This window comes from Aquarana catesbeiana, linkage group LG06, assembly GCF_042186555.1.
Source record: "Aquarana catesbeiana isolate 2022-GZ linkage group LG06, ASM4218655v1, whole genome shotgun sequence".
NCBI lineage: Eukaryota > Metazoa > Chordata > Amphibia > Anura > Ranidae > Aquarana > Aquarana catesbeiana.
In genome coordinates, this window is record NC_133329.1 from 409,702,762 (window position 1) to 409,724,746 (window position 21,985).

At 46.7% G+C, this 21,985-nt stretch overlaps 1 protein-coding gene across 1 annotated transcript in view; it reads right to left on the minus strand.

Annotated features, from left to right (window-relative positions):
• The window catches only part of SLC49A4 (solute carrier family 49 member 4), a gene marked incomplete at both ends in the record, with an annotated part of 31,540 nt that extends 9,973 nt beyond the window's left edge, over positions 1-21,567 (minus strand). The window contains 3 exon segments of the mRNA XM_073634482.1: positions 6,744-6,811; positions 11,334-11,442; positions 21,438-21,567. Coding sequence (XP_073490583.1) covers positions 6,744-6,811; positions 11,334-11,442; positions 21,438-21,567 — 307 coding nt within the window.
• Between the last annotated feature and the right edge of the window lie 418 nt (positions 21,568-21,985).

Consider the following 21,985-nt stretch of genomic DNA (forward strand, 5'->3'; position numbering starts at 1 on the left):
CCTTGAAAAAGTATTCACACCCCTTGAAATTTCCCACATTTTTGTCATGTTACAACCAAAAAACGTAAATGTATTTTATTGGGATTTTATGTGATAGACCAACACAAAGTGGCACATAATTGTGAAGTGGAAGGAAAATGATAAATGATACAAATAAATCTGTGAAAAGTGTGGGGGGGGGGGGCATTTGTATGGCGCCCCCCGGAGTCAATACTTTGTAGAACCCCCTTTCTCTACAAGTCTTTTTGGGGATGTCTCTACCAGCTTTGCACATCTAGAGAGGGACATTTCTGCCCATTCTTCTTTGTAAAATATCTCAAGCTCTGTCAGATTGGATGGAGAGCGTCTGAACAGCAATTTTCAAGTCTTGCCACAGATTCTCAATGTGATTTAGTTCTGGACTGTGACTGGGCCATTCTAACACATGAATATGCTTTGATCTAAACCATTCCATTGTAGCTCTGGCTGGATGTTTCGGGTCGTTGTCCTGCTGGAAGGTGAACCTCCGCCCCAGTCTCAAGTCTTTTGTAGACTCTAACAGGTTTTCTTCTAAGATTGTCCTGTATTTGTCTCCATCCATCTTCCCATCAACTCTGACCAGCTTCCCTGTCCCTGCTGAAGAAAAGCATCCCCACCACATGATGCTGCCACCACCATGTTTCACGGTGGGGATGGTGTGTTCAGGGTGATGTGCAGTGTTAGTTTTCCCCACACATAGCGTTTTACTTTTAGGCTAAAAAGTTGAATTTTGGTCTCCTCTGACCAGATCACCTTCTTCCACATGTTTGCTGTGTCCTCCACATGGCTTCTCACAAACTACAAACAGGACTTCTTATGACTTTCTTTCACCAATGTCTTTCTTCTTGTCACTCTTCCATAAAGGGCAGATTTGTGGAGAACACGACTAATAGTTGTCCTGTGGACAGATTCTCTCACCTGAGCTGTGGATCTCTGCAGCTCCTCCAGAGTTACCATGGACCTCTTGGCTCTTCTCTGATGAATGCTCTCCTTGCCCGGCCGGTCAGTTTAGGTGGACGGCCATGTCTTGGTAGGTTTGCAGTTGTGTCATACTCTTTCCATTTTCTGATGATGGATTGAACAGAGCTCCGTGAGATGTTCAAAGCTTGGGAGATTTTTTTTTTTTTTTTTTTTTTTTTTTTATAACCTAACCCTGCTTTATACTTCTTCTCAACTTTATCCCTGACCTGTCTGGTTTGTTCCTTGGCCTTCATGATGTCGATTGTTCTCTAACAAACTTCTGAGGGCTTCACAGAACAGCTGTATTTATACTGAGATTCAATTACACACAGGTGGACTCCATTTACTAATTAGGTGACTTTTGAAGGCAATTGGTTCCACTAGATTTTATAGTTGGGGGAATCAGAGTAAAGGGGGCTGAATACAAATGCCCCCCCAGCCCCCCACTACTATTTACACATTTGTTAAAAATTAGGAAAACCATTTATCATTGAAGAAAAAGGTTGGGACTTTGAGTGAAGCATTTAGGAAGCAAAAATGTGCTGTATGGGTTTGATGATGTTAAATTTAATGAATATTACAGAATTGTATAGATACGATCGCTTGCAACACAGTTTGATCATCACACGCCCAAGTTTCTGTAGAATCACAAATTCAATTTACATAACATTCATCCCTCATTACTTCATTCTAAAACACAGGCTCAATTACCCACCATCAATCCAACAAAAACACTAATATATTGAATTTTACATTTATCTACAGATGGTATGGGTGATTAAATACACACTACCATTGATTGGTCAGGATCACCCTATTAGTCACACCCACTTTTTCACGCTTCCTCATATGTTGTGCCGCCTCAGCTCCCATGCCAGGCGATGACCTCAGCCACCCCCAGTGTTCAGCGCCACACTTTTCTTCATCAATTGGCCTGTAATTATGGGTGGATGGTTCTTTTTCCTCTCCCCCCCCCCCCCCATTCTTATGCAAGCCTTGCTCAATGTTTGGTTTAATACCTCTTTTTTTTTTTTTTTTTAGACATCTAATCCACATCAGCTCCTGACGAGTGGCAAAGTAGCCACGAAACGCGTCGAGCTTCAGATGCCACAATCATGTTCCATGCAGTTTCACATACTCTGTGCCTATTGGTTTATTATTATATTTGATTAAAGTGATTGTAAGAGGTACCGTATATACTGGAGTATAAGCAGAGTTTTTCAGCACATTTTTTTTTGTGCTGAAAATGCCCCCCTCGGCTTATACTCGACTCCAACACTTTTCTGCGGCAGAGAATGACATTTTCTGAACCAACTTTGTGGCCCCGTATCTCGGGGCCACTTGGTGCTAGGAACCCCAAATTTGGTGTGCAAACCCAGAGGAACTAGCACTACAACATATCCAAAGCTGGGGTTTCTAGTACCAAGTGGCCCCGAGATACGGGGCCCCAAATTCGGTTCGGAAAATGTCATTCTCTGCAGCAGAAAAGTGCTTGACATTTTCCAAACCGACTTTGGGGCCCCGTATCTCGGGGCCACTTGGTACTAGGAACCCCAGCTTTGGATTTGTTGTAGTGCTAGTGGTGGGTTTGCACACCAAATTTGGGGTTCCTATCACAAAGTGGCCCCAAGATACGGGGCCCCAAAGTCGGTCAATTGTGTCCATTTGTAGCATTTCGGGACCCTTTGGGTCCAGAGACCCCAAATTTTGGCTGCAGCTAGGGGGCATCTAGGAACCCTTAACTACCAACGAGTTTGAAGTTCAGTGGACCTATGGCTGTAAATGGGCACAGTGAGGCATGCAAATGGGCATTGTTGACCCTCTTTTCCACTTACACAGAATTTAAAAGAATAAATTGCACATTAGTAATTATGGACTTTGCTATGATTTTGAAAGGTATTCATTTGCCAGCTCCTCCTCTTCACTGGCCGCACCAAAATCGGCTTTCTTTTTTATCCGTCGTCCCCATGCAGGCGCTTTTCCCGCAGAAGACGTTCCACATTATATCATATGAAAATCTGCTTCCAAATTAGGCTCTGAAATGGGGCTTTGTAATTAAGCCATTTTGGAGAGACAATTACAGGCTGTCAGGGAGCGTTCGATGGAGGATAATGCGCAGAACATGACAGTATAAAGCTGAAATTGGGCGATTTTTGCCCTCCTAAACAACGGCAGCTGCTGGAAGAGAGAATACAAAAAGGCGGGTTTGGGTGGAATAATGAGGAACCCGGCAGAAGCCGCCGCCGCTGCCACCGCCGCATATCCTCGCTTAGGGAAATCTGTTAAAATGTGACAAGAATTACGACCTCATTTTCCTGATTACAACTTCAGCAGATTATTACAGCCGGACCCGTCACGGATCAGACCCGGCACACAAGACAGACGAGCGGCCTCAAGTCTCATTAGGTGACGACCGTCGTGGCTCTCGCTGCCGCCTGCCAGGATCGGCTTGGCTTCAAATGACCTTCCTATTCACTGGCAAATTGGCTTTCAATGCCACCCTCCTCTGCGCTTTAATATGACAAGCGTTCCATTCTGATCCGACAGACGGCGGTTACAGCTGCAATAACTATTTTATTAGTCCGAGGATGACAGTATACGGCTCCGAGCGCCGGAGAATACAGTTGGGCGACGACACAGAAGGGGACAGGATACAAATCAGAGCAAAAGGAAGAGCTGTTGCCCTTAGCAATCCTTCTAACTTACAGAAGCAGTTGGATTCCTAAGGGCTGCCACCTGCAGCTCATGGCAAACCAGAAAACAATGCAACTAGGCCAAATCCAAACTTTGTTTACTTATAAAAAAGGACCTGTACTACGGAAGCTGGGCCAAGGAGAGGCAAGCAAAGGGCCAAGGAGAGGCAAGCAAAGGGCCAGGGAATGGTCACCCGTATTGCCTGTGGTCTCCCTGCTGCTGCTCCCCCCCCCCCCCGTCACCGACTTTCTATGCCTTTCTTCTATTCTGCACCATGTCTCTGCGTGGAGGTGGCCATCTTGGTAGAGGAGCCTCCACATATCAGAGCTGCCCCTCTGGTGACGGTTGATAAGATGACTGGTGGGATAATGACAGAGGTGAAGAAAGCACAGACCCGCAGAAGCAGGGAGATCCTTGCACTGCAGTTCCTCGGGTACAGCTTCTCCTCCAGCAAGGAGAACAGAGAGGAGAACAGTAGTGACATCAGCAAAACTCATTCCAAATCTCCCGATACGAGGAGTCAAAGGCAGCAGTGTCCGAGATCTGCGATCTCCAAAACTGTGGCCCGGGGGCTGCTTGCAGAACACTGACTCCCACCGACGGGGCACCGAGCCTCCCCACCGACGACGGGGCACCGAGCCGAGCCTCCCCACCCGACAACGGGGCACCGAGCCGAGACTCCCACCGACACCCGACGGGGCGCCGAGCCTCCCCACCCGACGACGGGGCACCGAGCCTCCCCACCCGACGACGGGGCACCGAGCCTCCCCACCCGACGACGGGGCACCGAGCCTCCCCACCCGACGACGGGGCACCGAGCCTCCCCACCCGACGACGGGGCACCGAGCCTCCCCACCCGACGACGGGGCACCGAGCCTCCCCACCCGACGACGGGGTACCGAGCCTCCCCACCGACGACGGGGCACCGAGCCTCCCCACCGACGACGGGGCACCGAGCCTCCCCACCGACGACGGGGCACCGAGCCTCCCCACCGACGACGGGGCACCGAGCCTCCCCACCGACGACGGGGCACCGAGCCTCCCCACCGACGACGGGGCACCGAGCCTCCCCACCGACACCCGACGACGGGGCACCGAGCCTCCCCACCGACACCCGACGACGGGGCACCGAGCCTCCCCACCGACACCCGACGACGGGGCACCGAGCCTCCCCACCGACACCCGACAACGGGGCACCGAGCCTCCCCACCGACACCGGGGCACCGAGCCTCCCACCGACACCCGACGACGGGGCACCGAGCCTCCCCACCGACACCCGACGACGGGGCACCGAGCCTCCCCACCGACACCCGACGACGGGGCACCGAGCCTCCCCACCGACACCCGACGATGGGGCACCGAGCCTCCCCACCGACACCCGACGACGGGGCACCGAGCCTCCCACTGGCACCAACGATGGGGTGCCGAGCCAACCACTGGCACCAACACCGAGCCTCCCCACCGACACCGGGGCACCGAGCCTCCCCACCGAAACCCGACGACGGGGCACCGAGCCTCCCCACCGACACCCGACGACGGGGCGCCGAGCCAACCACTGGCACCAACGATGGGGCGCCGAGCCAACCACTGGCACCAACGATGGGGCGCCGAGCCAACCACTGGCACCAACGATGGGGCGCCGAGCCAACCACTGGCACCAACGATGGGGCGCCGAGCCAACCACTGGCACCAACGATGGGGCGCCGAGCCAACCACTGGCACCAACGACGGGGCGCCGAGCCAACCACTGGCACCAATGACGGGGCGCCGAGCCAACCACTGGCACCAGCGATGGATCACTATTCCCCCCCACTGACACCAACAATGGGGCACTATTCCTCCTACTGACACCAACGATGGGGCACCTATTCTTTCAATGACACCAACGATGGGGCGCCATTCCTCCCACGGATACCAACAATGGGGCACTATTTCTCTCAATGACACCAACGATGGGGCAGTATTCCTTCCCCTAATGCTAAAAGATGTATTGTTTACTTTTGCTGATGCCACCACCATTTCTACTCCCAATGGCCCCAGCCAAGCCCCCCTAAATTCTGGAGGACAGTAAACTGGCCCTTTGTTTTAAATGTTTAGAGACCCCTGACCTAGATGAACACTCGCTGCAGATATCCATCTATGAAGATAGAGAACAGAAATGTCTTGGCAAGGGAAGTGGAAAGAAAAAACGATGGCGCTGCTGCAGATTCCCATAGAGTGTACACTCAGATGGAGGCGCCCTCTGTTTTTTTCCTGTTCTATAGGCATGGGAAGTGCACAGTTATTCTTCAGGAGGAAATTAAAGCGGAGCTCCACTCAAAAAGGGGCAAGCTCTGCTTGTTTTTGTCCCCTCCAGCTCCCCCCTGCCACATTTGCACCTTTTGGGGGGAGGGGGGGGGGGGAGGAGTGGTACCTGGTTTTGATAGGTAGAAAATATTGGGTACTTAAGTTTGTCGCCATTTCAGGGGCGGAAAAAATTTAAGGTTTGGCGTGTTGGGCATCTATTTACTCGGTGCAACCTCGTCTTTTATATTTTACCAAAAATTTGGGTAATTTATTGTGTTTGTTTGCCCTAAAATTCACAGTAGTGTGTTTACTGAAATTTTGCATATCCTAGACCTTTGCGGTAATATCGCGTGACATAAAACATTGCAGCTACCACTATTTTATTCTCTAGGGTGTCTGCTTTCAGAAAATATATAATATTTGTGGGGCTGTGTGTAATCTTCAGACCTAATTTTTTTTTTTTTTTTTTTAAAAACACTTGTGCAAAAAAAAAAAAAAAAACCAACAAAAAAAAAAAAAAAAAAAACACACACGCAAAAACAGCTTTGGCAGCGAAAGGGTTAATACCTCATTAGGAAACAGAGCTCACACTCCAATACATCCGGCACAGACTGAGCGGACATCACACCCAATCGGTAATATACAACAAATTATCGCCATTAGCGTTGTTCTGTACATATCGCCATGTGAAGTATCCCCGCCATTACAAGCTACTCGCGGTATTTAATCATCGCGCTCCAACAGTCGCATTTATATCACTAACACGTATAGATCCTTTTCCATACCTGCCCACAGCGATTCCGACAACGCATCCCCCCACAGTGGACCAGAATCCGATCCAGCCGGCATCAACCTGCGGAGGGCGACAGATATGTCATTAGATGAGAAATGGCGAGACGTCCCCGACATAAAAAAATAAAATAAAACACAAATTCCAATTTCTAAAATAAGCCAAAAACACAATTACATTTTATTTCTGAGCTGCTAAACTTGTAGAAGTCCTTTGAGGAGAGCAACAGAAAAACTATTAAAAAACGGATTGGGGAAAAGCTGTAAAACATTTGGGGCGGGGCAAGATAAACTACAGAATAGATTTAAAGCAGAACTAAACTCAGTCATTGACTATTTTTAATCCTTATGCTGTTGGCATCAGTAAATAGATAGGAAGATACACTCACCGGCCACTTTATTATTAGGTCCCCCTTGCTAGTAGCGGGTTGGACCCGCTTTATTAGGTCCCCCTTGCTAGTAGCGGGTTGGACCCGCTTTATTAGGTCCCCCTTGCTAGTAGCGGGTTGGACCCGCTTTATTAGGTCCCCCTTGCTAGTAGCGGGTTGGACCCGCTTTATTAGGTCCCCCTTGCTAGTAGCGGGTTGGACCCGCTTTATTAGGTCCCCCTTGCTAGTAGCGGGTTGGACCCGCTTTATTAGGTCCCCCTTGCTAGTAGCGGGTTGGACCCGCTTTATTAGGTCCCCCTTGCTAGTAGCGGGTTGGACCCGCTTTATTAGGTCCCCCTTGCTAGTAGCGGGTTGGACCCGCTTTATTAGGTCCCCCTTGCTAGTAGCGGGTTGGACCCGCTTTATTAGGTCCTCCTTGCTAGTAGCGGGTTGGACCCCCTTTATTAGGTCCCAACCATCTTTGGGAGCAGTCCCAAAATTCAGAGGCTTCTCCCTGGTAACTTGAACAGGTGAGACAGTGCTACAACCTCCCCCACGATCCAAGTGCTCAGGCTCTGATATCCTCCATCATCATGAAGTCCATAGAAGAAAGTAATCACTCCGGTAAATCAGCATAAGTAGAATAGAAAGTCAATGCGTTTCAGGCATTTGGCGTTAAAGTGATTGTTAAGGAGAAGTCCAGCAAATGAGCTCATTCGGCTGGGCTTCTCCTCTGGATCACCGGACTGCAATTCGTTTTGCACTCCTGTGACCCGTTTTTAGCAGAGCATGGACATCACAGAAATCGGTCCAGGCAGCACGTCATCCCGACAATCAAGTCTGGATCCGCCAGGTGCCTGGACTGATACCAGTCTCAGTGAGCCGCTGAGAGACAGACGGCCGCTCCCCGCCCCCCCTCCACAGTTCAGCGCTCCAGTGAGCGCGTGAGGGGGGGCCCAGAGTGAAGAGATGCCGATTACCAGGCAGCAGCTCTCTGCTTGGCAAGCTGTGAGAACTGAGCCATTGGTGACGTTCGATCGCTTGGTTCTCAGTAAAGAGGCGGTTGGGGGGAGGGGGGTTTCAATCGATGCCGCATCCACCCAGGAAAGTATCTTGGGGGGGGGACCCCAAACCCATACTTCTCTTTTAAGCCATGTGATGTTTATACCATCCCCATTGTTGGACAACCTGTGCCTTATTGTTTAAAAAAAAAATAAATAAAAAGCCGATTTCTACCCGATTTCACAGCGCCTCTCTATGCTCAGTTGACTCCTCGGCTCTTGAGAACTCCCGCTGACGTCAGCTGGGGAGGAAGGGAAGAGAGAGGAGGGAGCCAAAGAGTCACGTGAGCGCTAGGAGGTGCTGTGAAATCAGGTAGAAAATTGCCTTTTTTTTTTAATAAAGCACAGACACCAGGACACGTTATCTAACATTGGGAATTGTATAAAACATAACATCGTTTTGTAGCAGCGGAGAGAGGAGCAAAGCGGCACTAACGATTGCCGACGGGCAGGGAGATGGGGGAGGACGACAGACGGAGACGCAGGAGAGCTGCAGATAGCAGTGGGATGACGGAGGCCCATAAACTGACCACGGTGTCTGGGCTCAGCAGCCATGATATACCGTGGTCAGTTTACAAAAAGGGGGGGGGGGGGGGGCAGAACTAGGCCGGATCAGCCAGGAAAGGGACAAATTACACAGCACAAGCACTGTGCTGCATAACATACTTTAAAAAGGAACGGGATCCATTTTTTCTTTTTTAGTGTAACAAACACACGCTTTAACCACTTCAGGACCAAGGACATCACATGACATCCTGGGCTTTGAGAGTAGATATCGGAACGATGGATGCAGCTACAGGCATCATTCAGATATCTTCTTATTCAGCCGGCGATTCCTTGCACTGTAAGAACAATTATAGCGGCTGAACATTGATCATTCGCTTGATCATTCTTACAGGCAACGGGAGGGGACGTCCGCTCCCACTGCCCGCCGGCGCTTCTACCAGCTCTCGCCTGTGCGATCGGCGAGCCGGAGGAGGAATCAGAAGTTTACCATAGAAAATACCAGTGACCAGATGGTCCCCGGCAGTCTCTAGGATCTTCAGAAGCCCGGGGGGCGTGACGTTATGATGTCAGGTCCTGCCTGGCAGTTGTAAATACTGCTGTGTACTTGGCTGGAAAGGCAGAGATTTTTTTTTTTTTGATGTCAGCCTTTCCTACCTAGGAGGAGATATGTGGGGACTTGTAGACCCCACGTCTCTCCATAAAGAGGACCTGTCATCCACTATTCCTAATTACAAGGGATGTTTACAAGTGATTTTTTTTGAGTGCCGGTCCCCCGCGTACTCGCATCCTGAAGCGAACGCATACGTACGTCGCGCCCGCATACGTAAACGGTGTTCAAACCACACGCGTGAGGTATCGCCGCGAACGTTAGAGCGAGAGCAAATATTCTAGCACCAGACCCCCTCTGGAACTCTAAACATGTAACCTGTAAACAGTTTTAAAAAGGTCGCCTATGGAGAGCTTTAAGTACCGACGTTTGGTGCCATTTCACGAGCGTGCGCAATTTTAAAGCGTGACATGTTAGGTATCTATTTACTCGGCGTAACATCATCCTTCACATTATACAAAAGAAATTGGGCTAACTTGTGTGTCTTGTTTTTATTTTATTCACGAAACACTCTCTCTCTCTCTCAAACAAAAGAAACAAACACACCTTTGCTGTACAAATATCGTGCGACATAAAAAGTTGCAACGGCCGCCATTTGATTCCCTAGGTTCTCTACTAAAAAAAAAAAAAACATATATAATGTTTGGGGGTTCTGAGTCATTTTCTAGAAAAAATAAAAAGGAGGATGATTTTTACATGTAGGAGAGGAGTGCCAGAATAGGACGGGTATGGAAGTGGTTAAAGTGTTACTAAACCTAAAAACTTTTTTTTTTTTTTTTTTTTTTTTTTTTTACCTTAAGGCCCCTTTTCACATGTGCGGACCACTCAGATCCGCCTGTCAGTTTTTTCAGGTGGATCTGAACGGCCACTCCATACAGCTCTATGGAGCGACGGATGTCAGCGGTGACATGTCCCGCTGACATCCGATCCGCAAAATCCAGACGGATGGATGTCCTATTTTCCATCCGTCTGACGGATCTGATCGGATGAAAGCAGACAGGTGGTCCGTAATCATCCGATTCCCCCCCCATAGAGGAGAGCGGTCTCTCTGACAGGTCCGTCCCTGCACCGTGTGAAGAGACGGACTTGTCACCTGCCGGCTCAGCGGGGGATCAACAGAGCGATCCCCGCTGAGCAAGCGGATGGCTAAATACGGATCCGCAGGTCGGAAAGGAGCCTAATGCATGGTTTGCAATAAAAGTTAAAAAACGTTTTTTCAGTCTCCCTGTGACCCCCTTCCTCTGTGTGAAGGGGAGGAGAGGGGAGAAGAGATCAGCGCTGTGTATGGCTGCATCTCTTCTCCCCTCTTTTCCTCTTCACACAGAATTTGAGTAGCAGCCATTGGCTCTTGCTGCTGTCAAACAAATGCAGAAAGGAGGAAGTGGGGGGCGGGCCTAAGTCCTGCTGTGTAGGTCTATGGAGTGTGGCTCCTTAGACACACAGGTCGGCAGCACCGGGACTACCTCTCCCCATAGGCAGCAGCTGGCTATGGTAGTCCCAAGAAGAAGAGGAGGAGCCGAGATCGCCACTGGGGACCCGAGAAGAGGAGGATCGGGGGTCGCTCTGAGCAATATCACTGCACAGAGCACGTAAGTAATAACATGTTTGTTATTTTAAATTAAAAAAAAAAAAAAAACACGTTGCCTTTAGTAACACTTTAAGTCCTAACGGACGAAACATGTTGGGTTTCTACTCGGCTATTTCTCACCAATTTGTAATAAACAATAACCTTTTATACTTATTTACCGGAGTGACAACTTTTCTTTATGGGCTGTCCCTGGAAACTTTCAACAGCGCTCCATCATAAACATTGTTACTTTTTTGGGGGATTTTACAACCAGTTGTCAGCTCTCTGAGTCTACTTGGCATAATTTTTAAAAGGGGAACTCCAGGATTTCTTTTGCGGACATGTCCTTTACGGTGTTGTTTTTATTTTTTTTACAACTTTATTGAGGTGTGTCTATATAGTGGATGGATCCACCGCAGTATAATTGTGCTGCAGGAGACAAAGATGCAAATAATATACGCATTGGGAACACTTACCTGGTTAACATGGATAGGTGTTAAAATCAGATCAAAAACCCCGAACCAGCCAGCATAGAACCCAAGAGGTATGGCGTAAGCCAGAGCGATCATTAGGAACCGAACATTGCTGAAATGAAAACAAAAACAGACTCATTATTAAAAAAAAAATTAAAAAAAATGTTTTGTCTTATAGGGAACACAAATCTAAGGAGGAATACAAAGATCTGGAGGTTCTCGTTCATGCAGGTCATGGTGTATATAAGCTTGGAAGTCTCATTCACATGGACTTGTTGTGTAATGTTGAAGAAAATGTGTAATTCATCCAACCCATTCCTGAACAGGAGTGTAGGACCCTCAACACCATCTGTTTGTCTTCATGTGCCACCACCACCTTCTAAAATGGGCACTCACCAGAGCCTAGAAAAATGGGCACTCACCAGAGCCTAGAAAAATGGGCACTCACCAGAGCCTAGAAAAATGGGCACTCACCAGAGCCTAGAAAAATGGGCACTCACCAGAGCCTAGAAAAATGGGCACTCACCAGAGCCTAGAAAAAGTTTTGCCTTTGGTTCATATAGGGATAACCACTCCACTATCCTGGCCATTCCTCCAACTAGTTAGCCACTAGACGCTTCTTATTTCTCCATGCCAAATACTGGTATCTCATAAAAATTGAATATTCATTATCACGCAGTATGTTTATAAAAAAAGGATTTATAGCCAGTAAAAATACATAAGAAATGCTCACTCGCATTTTATTGCGCCTTAGACTGGCACGAAGTCTATCCAGCGTCCTGTTATGGGGCTCTATTGCGCAGCTTCGTTCCTAGTTCCCAGCGTGCGCTTCAAGCCTCATTTTGGTTTTGGGTTAGTGACAGGACGTGACGCCCATAATTACCCAGAAGCCTCTATGCGTTTCGCATACACACGCGTCATCAGGAAACTGGGTACGCCATCTTTAAAATGGTATTCATGCCCTTAGTGATAATTTTTTGGCCAATCCGATCGTGTGAAAGAAAACGGACACGCCTCATCCTATTACTTTATTATCTTGCCGGAAACATAATATCCGCCATTTTCATTACTGGCAATCCTGACTCACATACACACACACACATACATGTATAACGAACCCCTGTCCTCAACAGGTCTATGTCCAGAACCAGCACTATCCAGGACCCCTTAAGCTCACACAGTCACAAACCGTAACACAGTGTAGGGTGAACAACAACATCAAACGCCTTTATTCAAGCACATGTTACCACAGATATAGAACTCAGAGACACTCCCCCACCCTTGGATTCAGGGCGGGGTAAAAACTGTCCAATCACAATAGACACACAGGTCAGGTTTATTCAAATTTCTCATCAGTAAACAGTCTTATCAGCAGGGAGACCTGTTGGAGGAATTCTCCCCGACCAATCTCACAGCTAATCTACATACACATCCCATAATATCCAAGGCAGACACAATAGAACCTTGGAATACAACCCCACCCCAAACGATCACAGCAAAGAGTCCACAACAGCGTGAGACAACACACAATATATACAACATTCCAGTGTTGTACAGTGTGTCTAAATAGCACAGATCATAGTGGGGTTCTCAGTCACCCTGTGCCCCTAATGGGCGCAGAGCGATTTACACATAAGAGGGGCCAGGGAAGCTGGACACGGAGTCTCCAGAGCTCTCCAAGGTAAGCTGAGTTCCACAAACCCCCCACCCAAAGTGACTCCTGTCACAATATATTAAGGGGCCGTTAATTAGTCATTTTTCAGCAGAGCTCTGACACCAGAACGTTATTTCAAGGGTTCCTCTGTGTTGAAGAGGTTGCTCTATATCCTGCCCAGGCCAATTTTCAGCTTTCAGCGCTGTCACTCTTTGAATGACAATTGAGCGGTCATACATCACTGTACCCAGATGACGACATTTTTATAATTTTATCACACAAATAGCGCTTTCTTTTGGTGGTATTTAAAGCGGACCTTTAGTCATTTTCTTCATCTTTCTATTAAATCTGTTGCCCTTGTTGGTTTGAACTTTGGATAGTAAAACATTTCTTTTTCTGCCAGTAAATCCCTTATACAGCCCACTTCCTGTTTCCTGGCTGGTCATTAGCCTAGGATAATGACATCATGCACAGCTCTCTCTCTATCACTCTCCTGAGAGTTTGCCAGGAAGGGAGGGGAAGAGAGTCATAAGAGGGCCAATGAGAGCGGCAGAGCTGGAGGTGTGCCTCTGTGTAAGTCCAGGAAGTGAACAGGCAGCAGCTTCAGCTGCCCACAGTTAAAATGGCTGCAGCCAGACTCCGTGGAGGGAGATTTCTGCAGCATATTTGGCAAGTACAGAATCACAGTATATATAAAATAATATGCAAAAGTGGTTGAAGGGAAGCTTCAGAATGGCAAAGATGTTTTTATTACAAAATTAATGTGAGCAGACTGCAGTTCCTCTTTAATCACTACTGAGGTTTTTATTTTTTGCTTAAACACACACACACACACACACACACACACACACACACACACGGTTTCATAGTTTGCAAAATTTTTATAACAAACAGGTAATTTTTCTCCTTCGTTATTGTGCACTGATGAGGCGGGTACTGGTGGGCACTGATTAAGCAATGCTTAGCAGTACTGAAGGGCACTGGTGGGCACCAATTAGCAGTACTGAAGGGCACTGGTGGGCACTAATTAGCAGTACTGACAGGCACTGGTGGGCACTAATTAGCAGCAGTGTGTGTGTGGGACGGATGTCCCGTTTACACAAGCCGGTAAATGGCTTATTTTTTCTCCTCGCACTGTCAGTGGAAAAAAAAAAGAAGCCAATTACCGGTTTTTGTTTACATCATGTAATCAACTGTCATTGGCTGACAGCTGATCACGTGGTAAGGGGCCAGGATCTGCCCTTTACTCCGATCTGTGATCAGCCAAGTCCCAAGGACTCAGTGATCACAGAGCAGGGCACGTCCATGTACGCTATCCCAGCAATTTAAGCCCGCACTGTAGCCATCTTTCGGCTATAGTGTGGGCATCAAGTGGTTAAAAGAAAAACCATTTACACTTCTTTTATTACATGCGAATAAAATCTCATATTAATAACACAAGTTTTACAAGGACTTCAATTCTACCACTTGTCTTCCACTTTGCGGAAGTAGAGGATGCATGAGATTGTGATGTATAGGTTGACGCGTTTCACGGAGCATTCTACTTCATCAGGACTGGACACTGAAATAACACTTCCATAAAATATCATCCAATACAACTTCGCTCGGATATACACTTCAGAATAGTAAGTAGGTGGTATAGTTTAGTGTGAGTAAAGTCACACCAGCCTGTGCGAAGACCACCAGGGCATTAGTGTACTATGTCAGTAATCCAGTTTTCATACCCGCCATCCATCACCCCAGGCAGAAAATAAGAGTTGCCAATCACATTAAACCAGGAATAGGTCTAACATGCCAAGTGATCCAAACATAGTGGCGTCCTATGCAGACTTCCTGACTCCAAAGATAAGATTATGTAGAAAAAAGCAGTTGCACATCTTTCACACCATCCTGTTCTTGGGCAATCAACATCCGACTTGACACATTCCACAGTGATTGAATTAAAGGAGAAGTACAGCCAAAGCTCGTTTGGCTGTACATCTCTTGTGGATCGCAGTTCACTCTGCACTACAATTATATATATAAAAATATATATATCATTATTTAAAAACTGTCCCATTTCGGTTTACGGCCAAGTGCATCCTGAATTTTCAGTTTCTGTCCAGAATTTTCATTTTGGTGCACCACCATTCTGCACTCCTGTGACCCGTTTTCAGCAGACAGCGGCGGATGTCACAGAGCCGTCCAGGCTGGTGAAGGATCACGACCATATGGTCAAGATCCGTCCAAGAGCCTGGACCGGCACCTGGCTCGGCCTCGCAGTGAGCTGCTGAGAGCCTGAGACAGAAGCTTCCACCCCCTCCACAGCCCAGAGCAGACAACAGTGACTGACAGTCACCAGCTCTCTGCTCATGGAGCACTGAGAACCGAGCGATCAGCTATCAGCTGTGGGACAGATGCAGCATCCACCTAGGTAAGTATAATTCTTATAAAAAGAAAGAATTCCCAAATTTAGATTTTAAGGTCTTTGTTACCTGTGTGGATATAAATGCCGAATCATTTTCGGACACTCATTAGAACTGAAGATTGATAAGCTACAAAACGTCTTCAACATTACAAAACTCCAGCTGAATGCGACCAATTACTACGAATAAATATCAGTCAGTCAATATTTATTTTCAGGGGATAAGCTTTACAGGAAATCAATATTACAGGATTTACACATAAAACTTTATACGAGCAAACCCATAACAACCCTTTGAGCATTCATTCTTACTGTTAACTGACAGCGCAGTCCGGACAGAGCAGTGATCCCAAACTGCAGCCCTTTGCTTCCCTTTAACTGGCCCTGCAGGCACTGCTCCGCCCACTGACACCAACCATGGGGCACCATTCCTCCCCCCCCCCGACGCCAATGGCGGGGCACCATTCCTCCCCACCGACGCCAATGGGGGGGCACCATTCCTCCCCACCGACGCCAATGGCGGGGCACCATTCCTCCCCACCAACGCCAATGGCGGGGCACCATTCCTCCCCACCAACGCCAATGGCGGGGCACCATTCCTCCCCACCGACGCCAATGGCGGGGCACCATTCCTCCCCACCGACGCCAATGGCGGGGCACCATTCCTCCCACCAGTTCCAATGATAAGATACTCTTCCTCTCACTGACGCTAATGGCGGGGCACCCTTCCTCCTACCAATGACACCGGTGCTTTTTCTACTACTACCATTCACAGTCAGGACCACCTATGGTCTGAAGGGCTGGGAACTGGCTCATTGTGTTGAAAGTCTGAAGACCACACAGCACCATCAGGATAACCGCTAAAATCCACTAACCAATTCAACTTCCAAAAAGGCTTTCCAATTTTGCCGACTTGGCGATTTACACAAACTTTCAATGTGAAACAACCACACAGATGACACACGATAGTTCATCTTCCTGTGTAAAGTCTTGCCCTCCAATCTCCTCAATGGGCCAGGATTCAGCATAGTCGCCTCTCTCTATCGAGTCAGGAGGGGACTCAGAAAGCAATAAAGTTAAAGCGGAACACTCCATGCAAAATCCACTTTATAAAATTTTGTCTGAAGGATCTTCATGGAACGAACGATCACTGGGGGATTATTTGCATGAAAACGTCTCTTTAAAATAATGAAAAAAAAAATAAAAAAAGAAGAAGAATGAAAATAACTTTAGAGCCCTTGCACACTGGGGCGGTTTGCAGGCGCTATTGCGCTAATAATAGCGCCTGCAAACCGCCCCGAAAGTGCCGCTGCTGTGTATCCAGTGTGCAAGCCCCGAGGGCTTGCACACTGGAGCGATGCGCTGGCAGGACGGTAAAAAAAGTCCTGCCAGCAGCATCTTCGGAGCGGTGAAGGAGCGGAGTGTATACCGCTCCCTTACCGCTCCTGCCCATTGAAATCAATGGGACGGCGCGGCTATACCGCCGGCAAAGCGTTTGCGGTGGTATTTAACCCTTTCTCGGCCGCTAGCGGGGGGTAAAACCGCCCCGCTAGCGGCCGCATACCAATGGTAAAACGCCGCTAATAATAGCGGCGTTTTACCGCTGACGCCGCCCCCCGCCCCAGTGTGCAAGGGCTCTTAGAAACTGTGTTAAAGATTATATGATATTTTAGCGACTGGCCTAGATTTTGGGGGTTCCTCGGTAAGTAAACATCTCTATCCGTCTAGTCTCCTTTTTCCTCCATTTACCAGGAGAACGCCTTTAAGAACTTCAATTATATGAAACCAGAAGCGGATTTTATTTGCCTGCGAGTATTAACAAATCTACCGCATAATGGCAGCATACTGTGACATTCATCTTCCAGCGTGAAGGAAACGTCAACCCACCAGCGCCATTTTTTTTTTTCCAGAGCCCTGGGAGGTTTCATCTTAATTGTGCTCGGCCTATATAAAAAAACATCTCCTCCAATCAATGTGGTCATGGCGGCAATGCCGTGTTTAAGTAAGCGATTGTTCGTACAATTCATCCGAGCGAAACTCTCGGGGGACCATCTGCATCATCTACGTTCGGGAACAATTCTACATTTCAACGTTAAATATTCCGCTGCAGATGGGAGAAATATGGAGCCCCGACCCCTGCAAGCCGGTTATCCTTCAATTTTACAATGGGAACTAAACAAGAAATCAAATACGGGGCGGCACAATGTGACAGGGACGGGGATAATACATCACACAGAAAGAAAAAAAATAAGAACATTCACTGTGAACTAATGAACTCGGAATAAAAGAAACAAAAATCGCAATGCCATCTCATTGGTAGAATCACAGCGCTCATCTCAGATTCTCCTACCTACCAGATGGGGCGCTGCTACGGGAGATAATGATCTGTATGTGAAAAGTTAAAGTAGATTTGAAATCAAAAAGTGAAAATTTTGCAATATAGGAAACTAACTTCCTTACATTGGTGGTCAGTGAGAAGAATGTTCCTTACATTGGTGATCAGTGAGAAGAATGTTCCTTACATTGGTGATCAGTGAGAAGAATGTTCCTTACATTGGTGATCAGTGAGAAGAATGTTCCTTACATTGGTGATCAGTGAGAAGAATGTTCCTTACATTGGTGATCAGTGGGAAGAATGTTCCTTACATTGGTGATCAGTGAGAAGAATGTTCCTTACATTGGTGATCAGTGAGAAGAATGTTCCTTACATTGGTGATCAGTGAGAAGAATGTTCCTTACATTGGTGATCAGTGAGAAGAATGTTCCTTACATTGGTGATCAGTGGGAAGAATGTTCCTTACATTGGTGATCAGTGAGAAGAATGTTCCTTACATTGGTGATCAGTGAGAAGAATGTTCCTTACATTGGTGATCAGTGAGAAGAACGTTCCTTACATTGGTGATCAGTGAGAAGAATGTTCCTTACATTGGTGATCAGTGAGAAGAATGTTCCTTACATTGGTGATCAGTGAGAAGAATGTTCCTTACATTGGTGATCAGTGAGAAGAATGTTCCTTACATTGGTGATCAGTGGGAAGAATGTTCCTTACATTGGTGATCGGTGAGAAGAATGTTCCTTACATTGGTGATAAGTGAGAAGAATGTCCCTTACATTGGTGATCGGTGAGAAGAATGTTCCTTACATTGGTGATCAGTGGGAAGAATGTTCCTTACATTGGTGATCGGTGAGAAGAATGTTCCTTACATTGGTGATCAGTGGGAACCTCTAGATATCTCAGGAGGAACTCTAGACTTCCATGGAACCCTGGTTGAGAATAATCTCCCTAGAAAGTCACCGGCCTGAGACCAGCTTGTCTACATTGGGTGGCCCAACAGATTATAACCTTCCAGGATTTATAAGCTGTGAGAAGAGTTATCCTGAGGTTTGCGGTTTCGTTATGGAGGATGTGATACGATTGCAGTAATATATGTTTATATTGCAGGTTCATAGGATGTTCCATTAATACCGCCGAGGACATTCCACCAACATCGAGGGACACGCCATCAATAACCCCTTTACACCCAACTGATGCAGAGGATTTATTAAAATTCCGAGAATGAGTGGTACAATCAGCCGGCTAAATGAAAGTCATCAGTATATGACTAGATTTATTCCCAAACCTCATTGGACTGCCTGGAAAAGAACTGTCACTTTTTGCAAATAGGTGACAGTCATTTTCTTTATGTGAAAACGTGACAGTAATTCACAAAGTGTCTCAGCTCTGTGAATTGAGCTTTAGGTCTCCAGGACAGAGACGGGTAATAAGAGCGCCTGGCAGGGGGGAGGAGAGCAGCACAGCGAGGACAACGGCACAAAGACAGTCCGAGATCTGAGGACTTTCCCAGGAACATTCCATAGATTGCAGGTCATAGTTCTGCTGACAGCCGCCATTACCAGCGAGATACTTCTACTGACAACATGCCGATTCATTCTCTGACAACCAGCTAAACAATGAAACACTTTACCTACTTCCCATCCAGGCCAATTGTGAAATTCCTCTCCTACATGTGAAATTCATCTTTTTATTTGCTATAAAATTACAAAGAACCCCCAAACACACATACATACACAATATATATATATATATATATACTGTATTTATTGGCGTATAACACTCACTTTTTCACCATAAAAATCGGGTGCAAATAGCGTGTGCGTGTTATACACCAATACTTCAATTTTAGCTGCCTCGGAGGGGACAGGGAGGGGGCGGGATGAGCGCCGTCAGATTAAATACAGTGAGAATCTCCTGTTTACTTGGCGGTCTCTGTAATAGGAAGTCCCGTCTCCTGGGCTGCCATTGGACCACTGTTCTGTCTATCATAGGAGATTCTCACTGTATGTAATCTGTCAGCACTTGCCCCGCCCCCCTCCCTGTCCCCTCTAGGCTGCAGATGGGCATCGATCAGACTGCATTGATGGCAATGGCAAGGCTGCATTGATGTAGACTAATGAGGCTGCATTGATGGCACTTGTGAGGCTGCAAATGGGCATTGATCAGGCTGCATTGATGGCAATGGTAAGGCTGCAGATGGGCACTGACCCTTATTTTGCTTCAAAGTTCCTTATTAAAAATTTTAGTTTTTTTCCTGAAACTTCCCTCTTAAAATGAAATGTGCGTGTTATACGCCGATAAATACGGTATAATTATATATATATATATATATATATATATATATATATATATATATATATATATATATATATATATATATATATATATATATATATATATATATATACACACATATACATATACATACATACATATACACACACATATACACACACATACACACGTACACACACACATATACCCTGTTTCCCCGAAAATAAGACCTAGCGTGATTGTCGGTGATGGCTGCAATATAAGCCCTACCCCCCAAATAAGCCCTAGTTAAAGTCCTTGTAGGTCTTATTTTCGGGGAAACAGGGTATATATATACAATGGCGGTCGTTGCAACTTTATCTCGCACGGTATTTGCGCAGCAATTTTTCAAACACTTTTTTTGGGAAAAACAAACACAGTATCATGCTGTAAAAAAAAAAAAAAAAAAAAAAAAAAGAAGAAAAAAACCCCAAAACATTAAAAAGATAGCCCAATTTTTTTGCATAATGAGAAAGATAATGTTACGCCGAGTAAATAGATACCCAACATGTCATGCTTCAAAATTGCAGGCGCTCGTGGAAGGGCGCCAAACTGCAGTACTTAAAAATCCCCAGAGGCGACGCTTTGAAACATTTTTCACTGGTTACAAGTTTTGAGTTATAGAGGAGGATATAGAAAGGGATTGTCAGGAGCTACCCATGACAAAAATATTGGGACGATCTCGGTACTCAGGGATGAAAACAATTGAATAAAAAAAGTTGATATTTTAATGCACAAAAGCAGTTATTATACATGAATACAAGAAATGTTACAGAGGAGGTCTAGGGCTAGAATTATTGCTCTCGCTCAAACGTTAGTGGCGACACCTCACATGTGTGGTTTGAACACCGTGGGGCGCTTTAATTTTTTTTTGTTTTAATTGTTAATTTTACTTTTCTTTTTTTAGTTTGACACTTTAAAAAAAAAAAAAAAAAAAATGTGATCACTTTTATTCCTATTACAAGGAATGTAAACGATGGAAGCGGTGAGTCGATAGAAGCACCGGAGGGCGGCGGGAGTTTTGGGAACGTCCCCTCTTGCTGCCTGTAAGAACGATCAAGTGGCGGAGAAGCCGATATGATCGTTCTTATGGTGTAGGGAATCGCCGGATGAAAAAAAGACGATATCTGAATGATGCCTGTAGCTGCACCCGTCATTCAGATATCACCGCACAAAGCCGAGGATGTCATATCACGTACCTTGGGTGGGAAGAGGCTAAACATTTAAAACAGAAAAAATGAGCCGTTAACATCGGGGTCCTACCTTACACTCTAATGTCCCCTCCCCCACAGTCACACACTATTATTATTATACATTTATATAGCTCTGACATATACCGCAGTGCTGTACAGAGAACACAGAGCATGGCAGGCGGGGGTGGAGGGCATTTACAGGCCTTACCTGAGCAGCTTGCAGATACTACTCCTATAACTCAGCCTGCGACTGGCAGCGGCGATACTCGGGGGGACGGGGGGCCGGGCAGGAAAATAGGCCACAACCGCCACAAAGACCAAAGCGATAATTCCAAACTCTGTGGAAGAAAAACAACAAACATCATCAGTAATATATATATTAAAAAAAAACAAAAACAAAAAAAAACGGCTTACCTGGATCACTGTCAGTTAAAAAGGTGCAATTTATCCCCTTTCCAGGTGCAGCCTAAATAAAAAAAAGTCCCCCTCCAACGCCCCCTGCTGGGGATACGATTATAAACACCCTTCCCCCTGTAGGAGTCCGTGGCTGACGCGGCTGCTGACTCTCAATCCCGGGCCGTCACTGACAGCTCAGGTCTACACGGACCATCAGGGACCAGAGCACCCTCAGCTGAGACACAGTGCCTCTGCCACGTCCTTTTTTTGCCCCCCCCCACCACCCTTCAAAAAGCTTTACTGCCACTGAGATAAAGATGTAACAAGCCAAAGCACACAGCTGGAGGCCAAACCCCGATT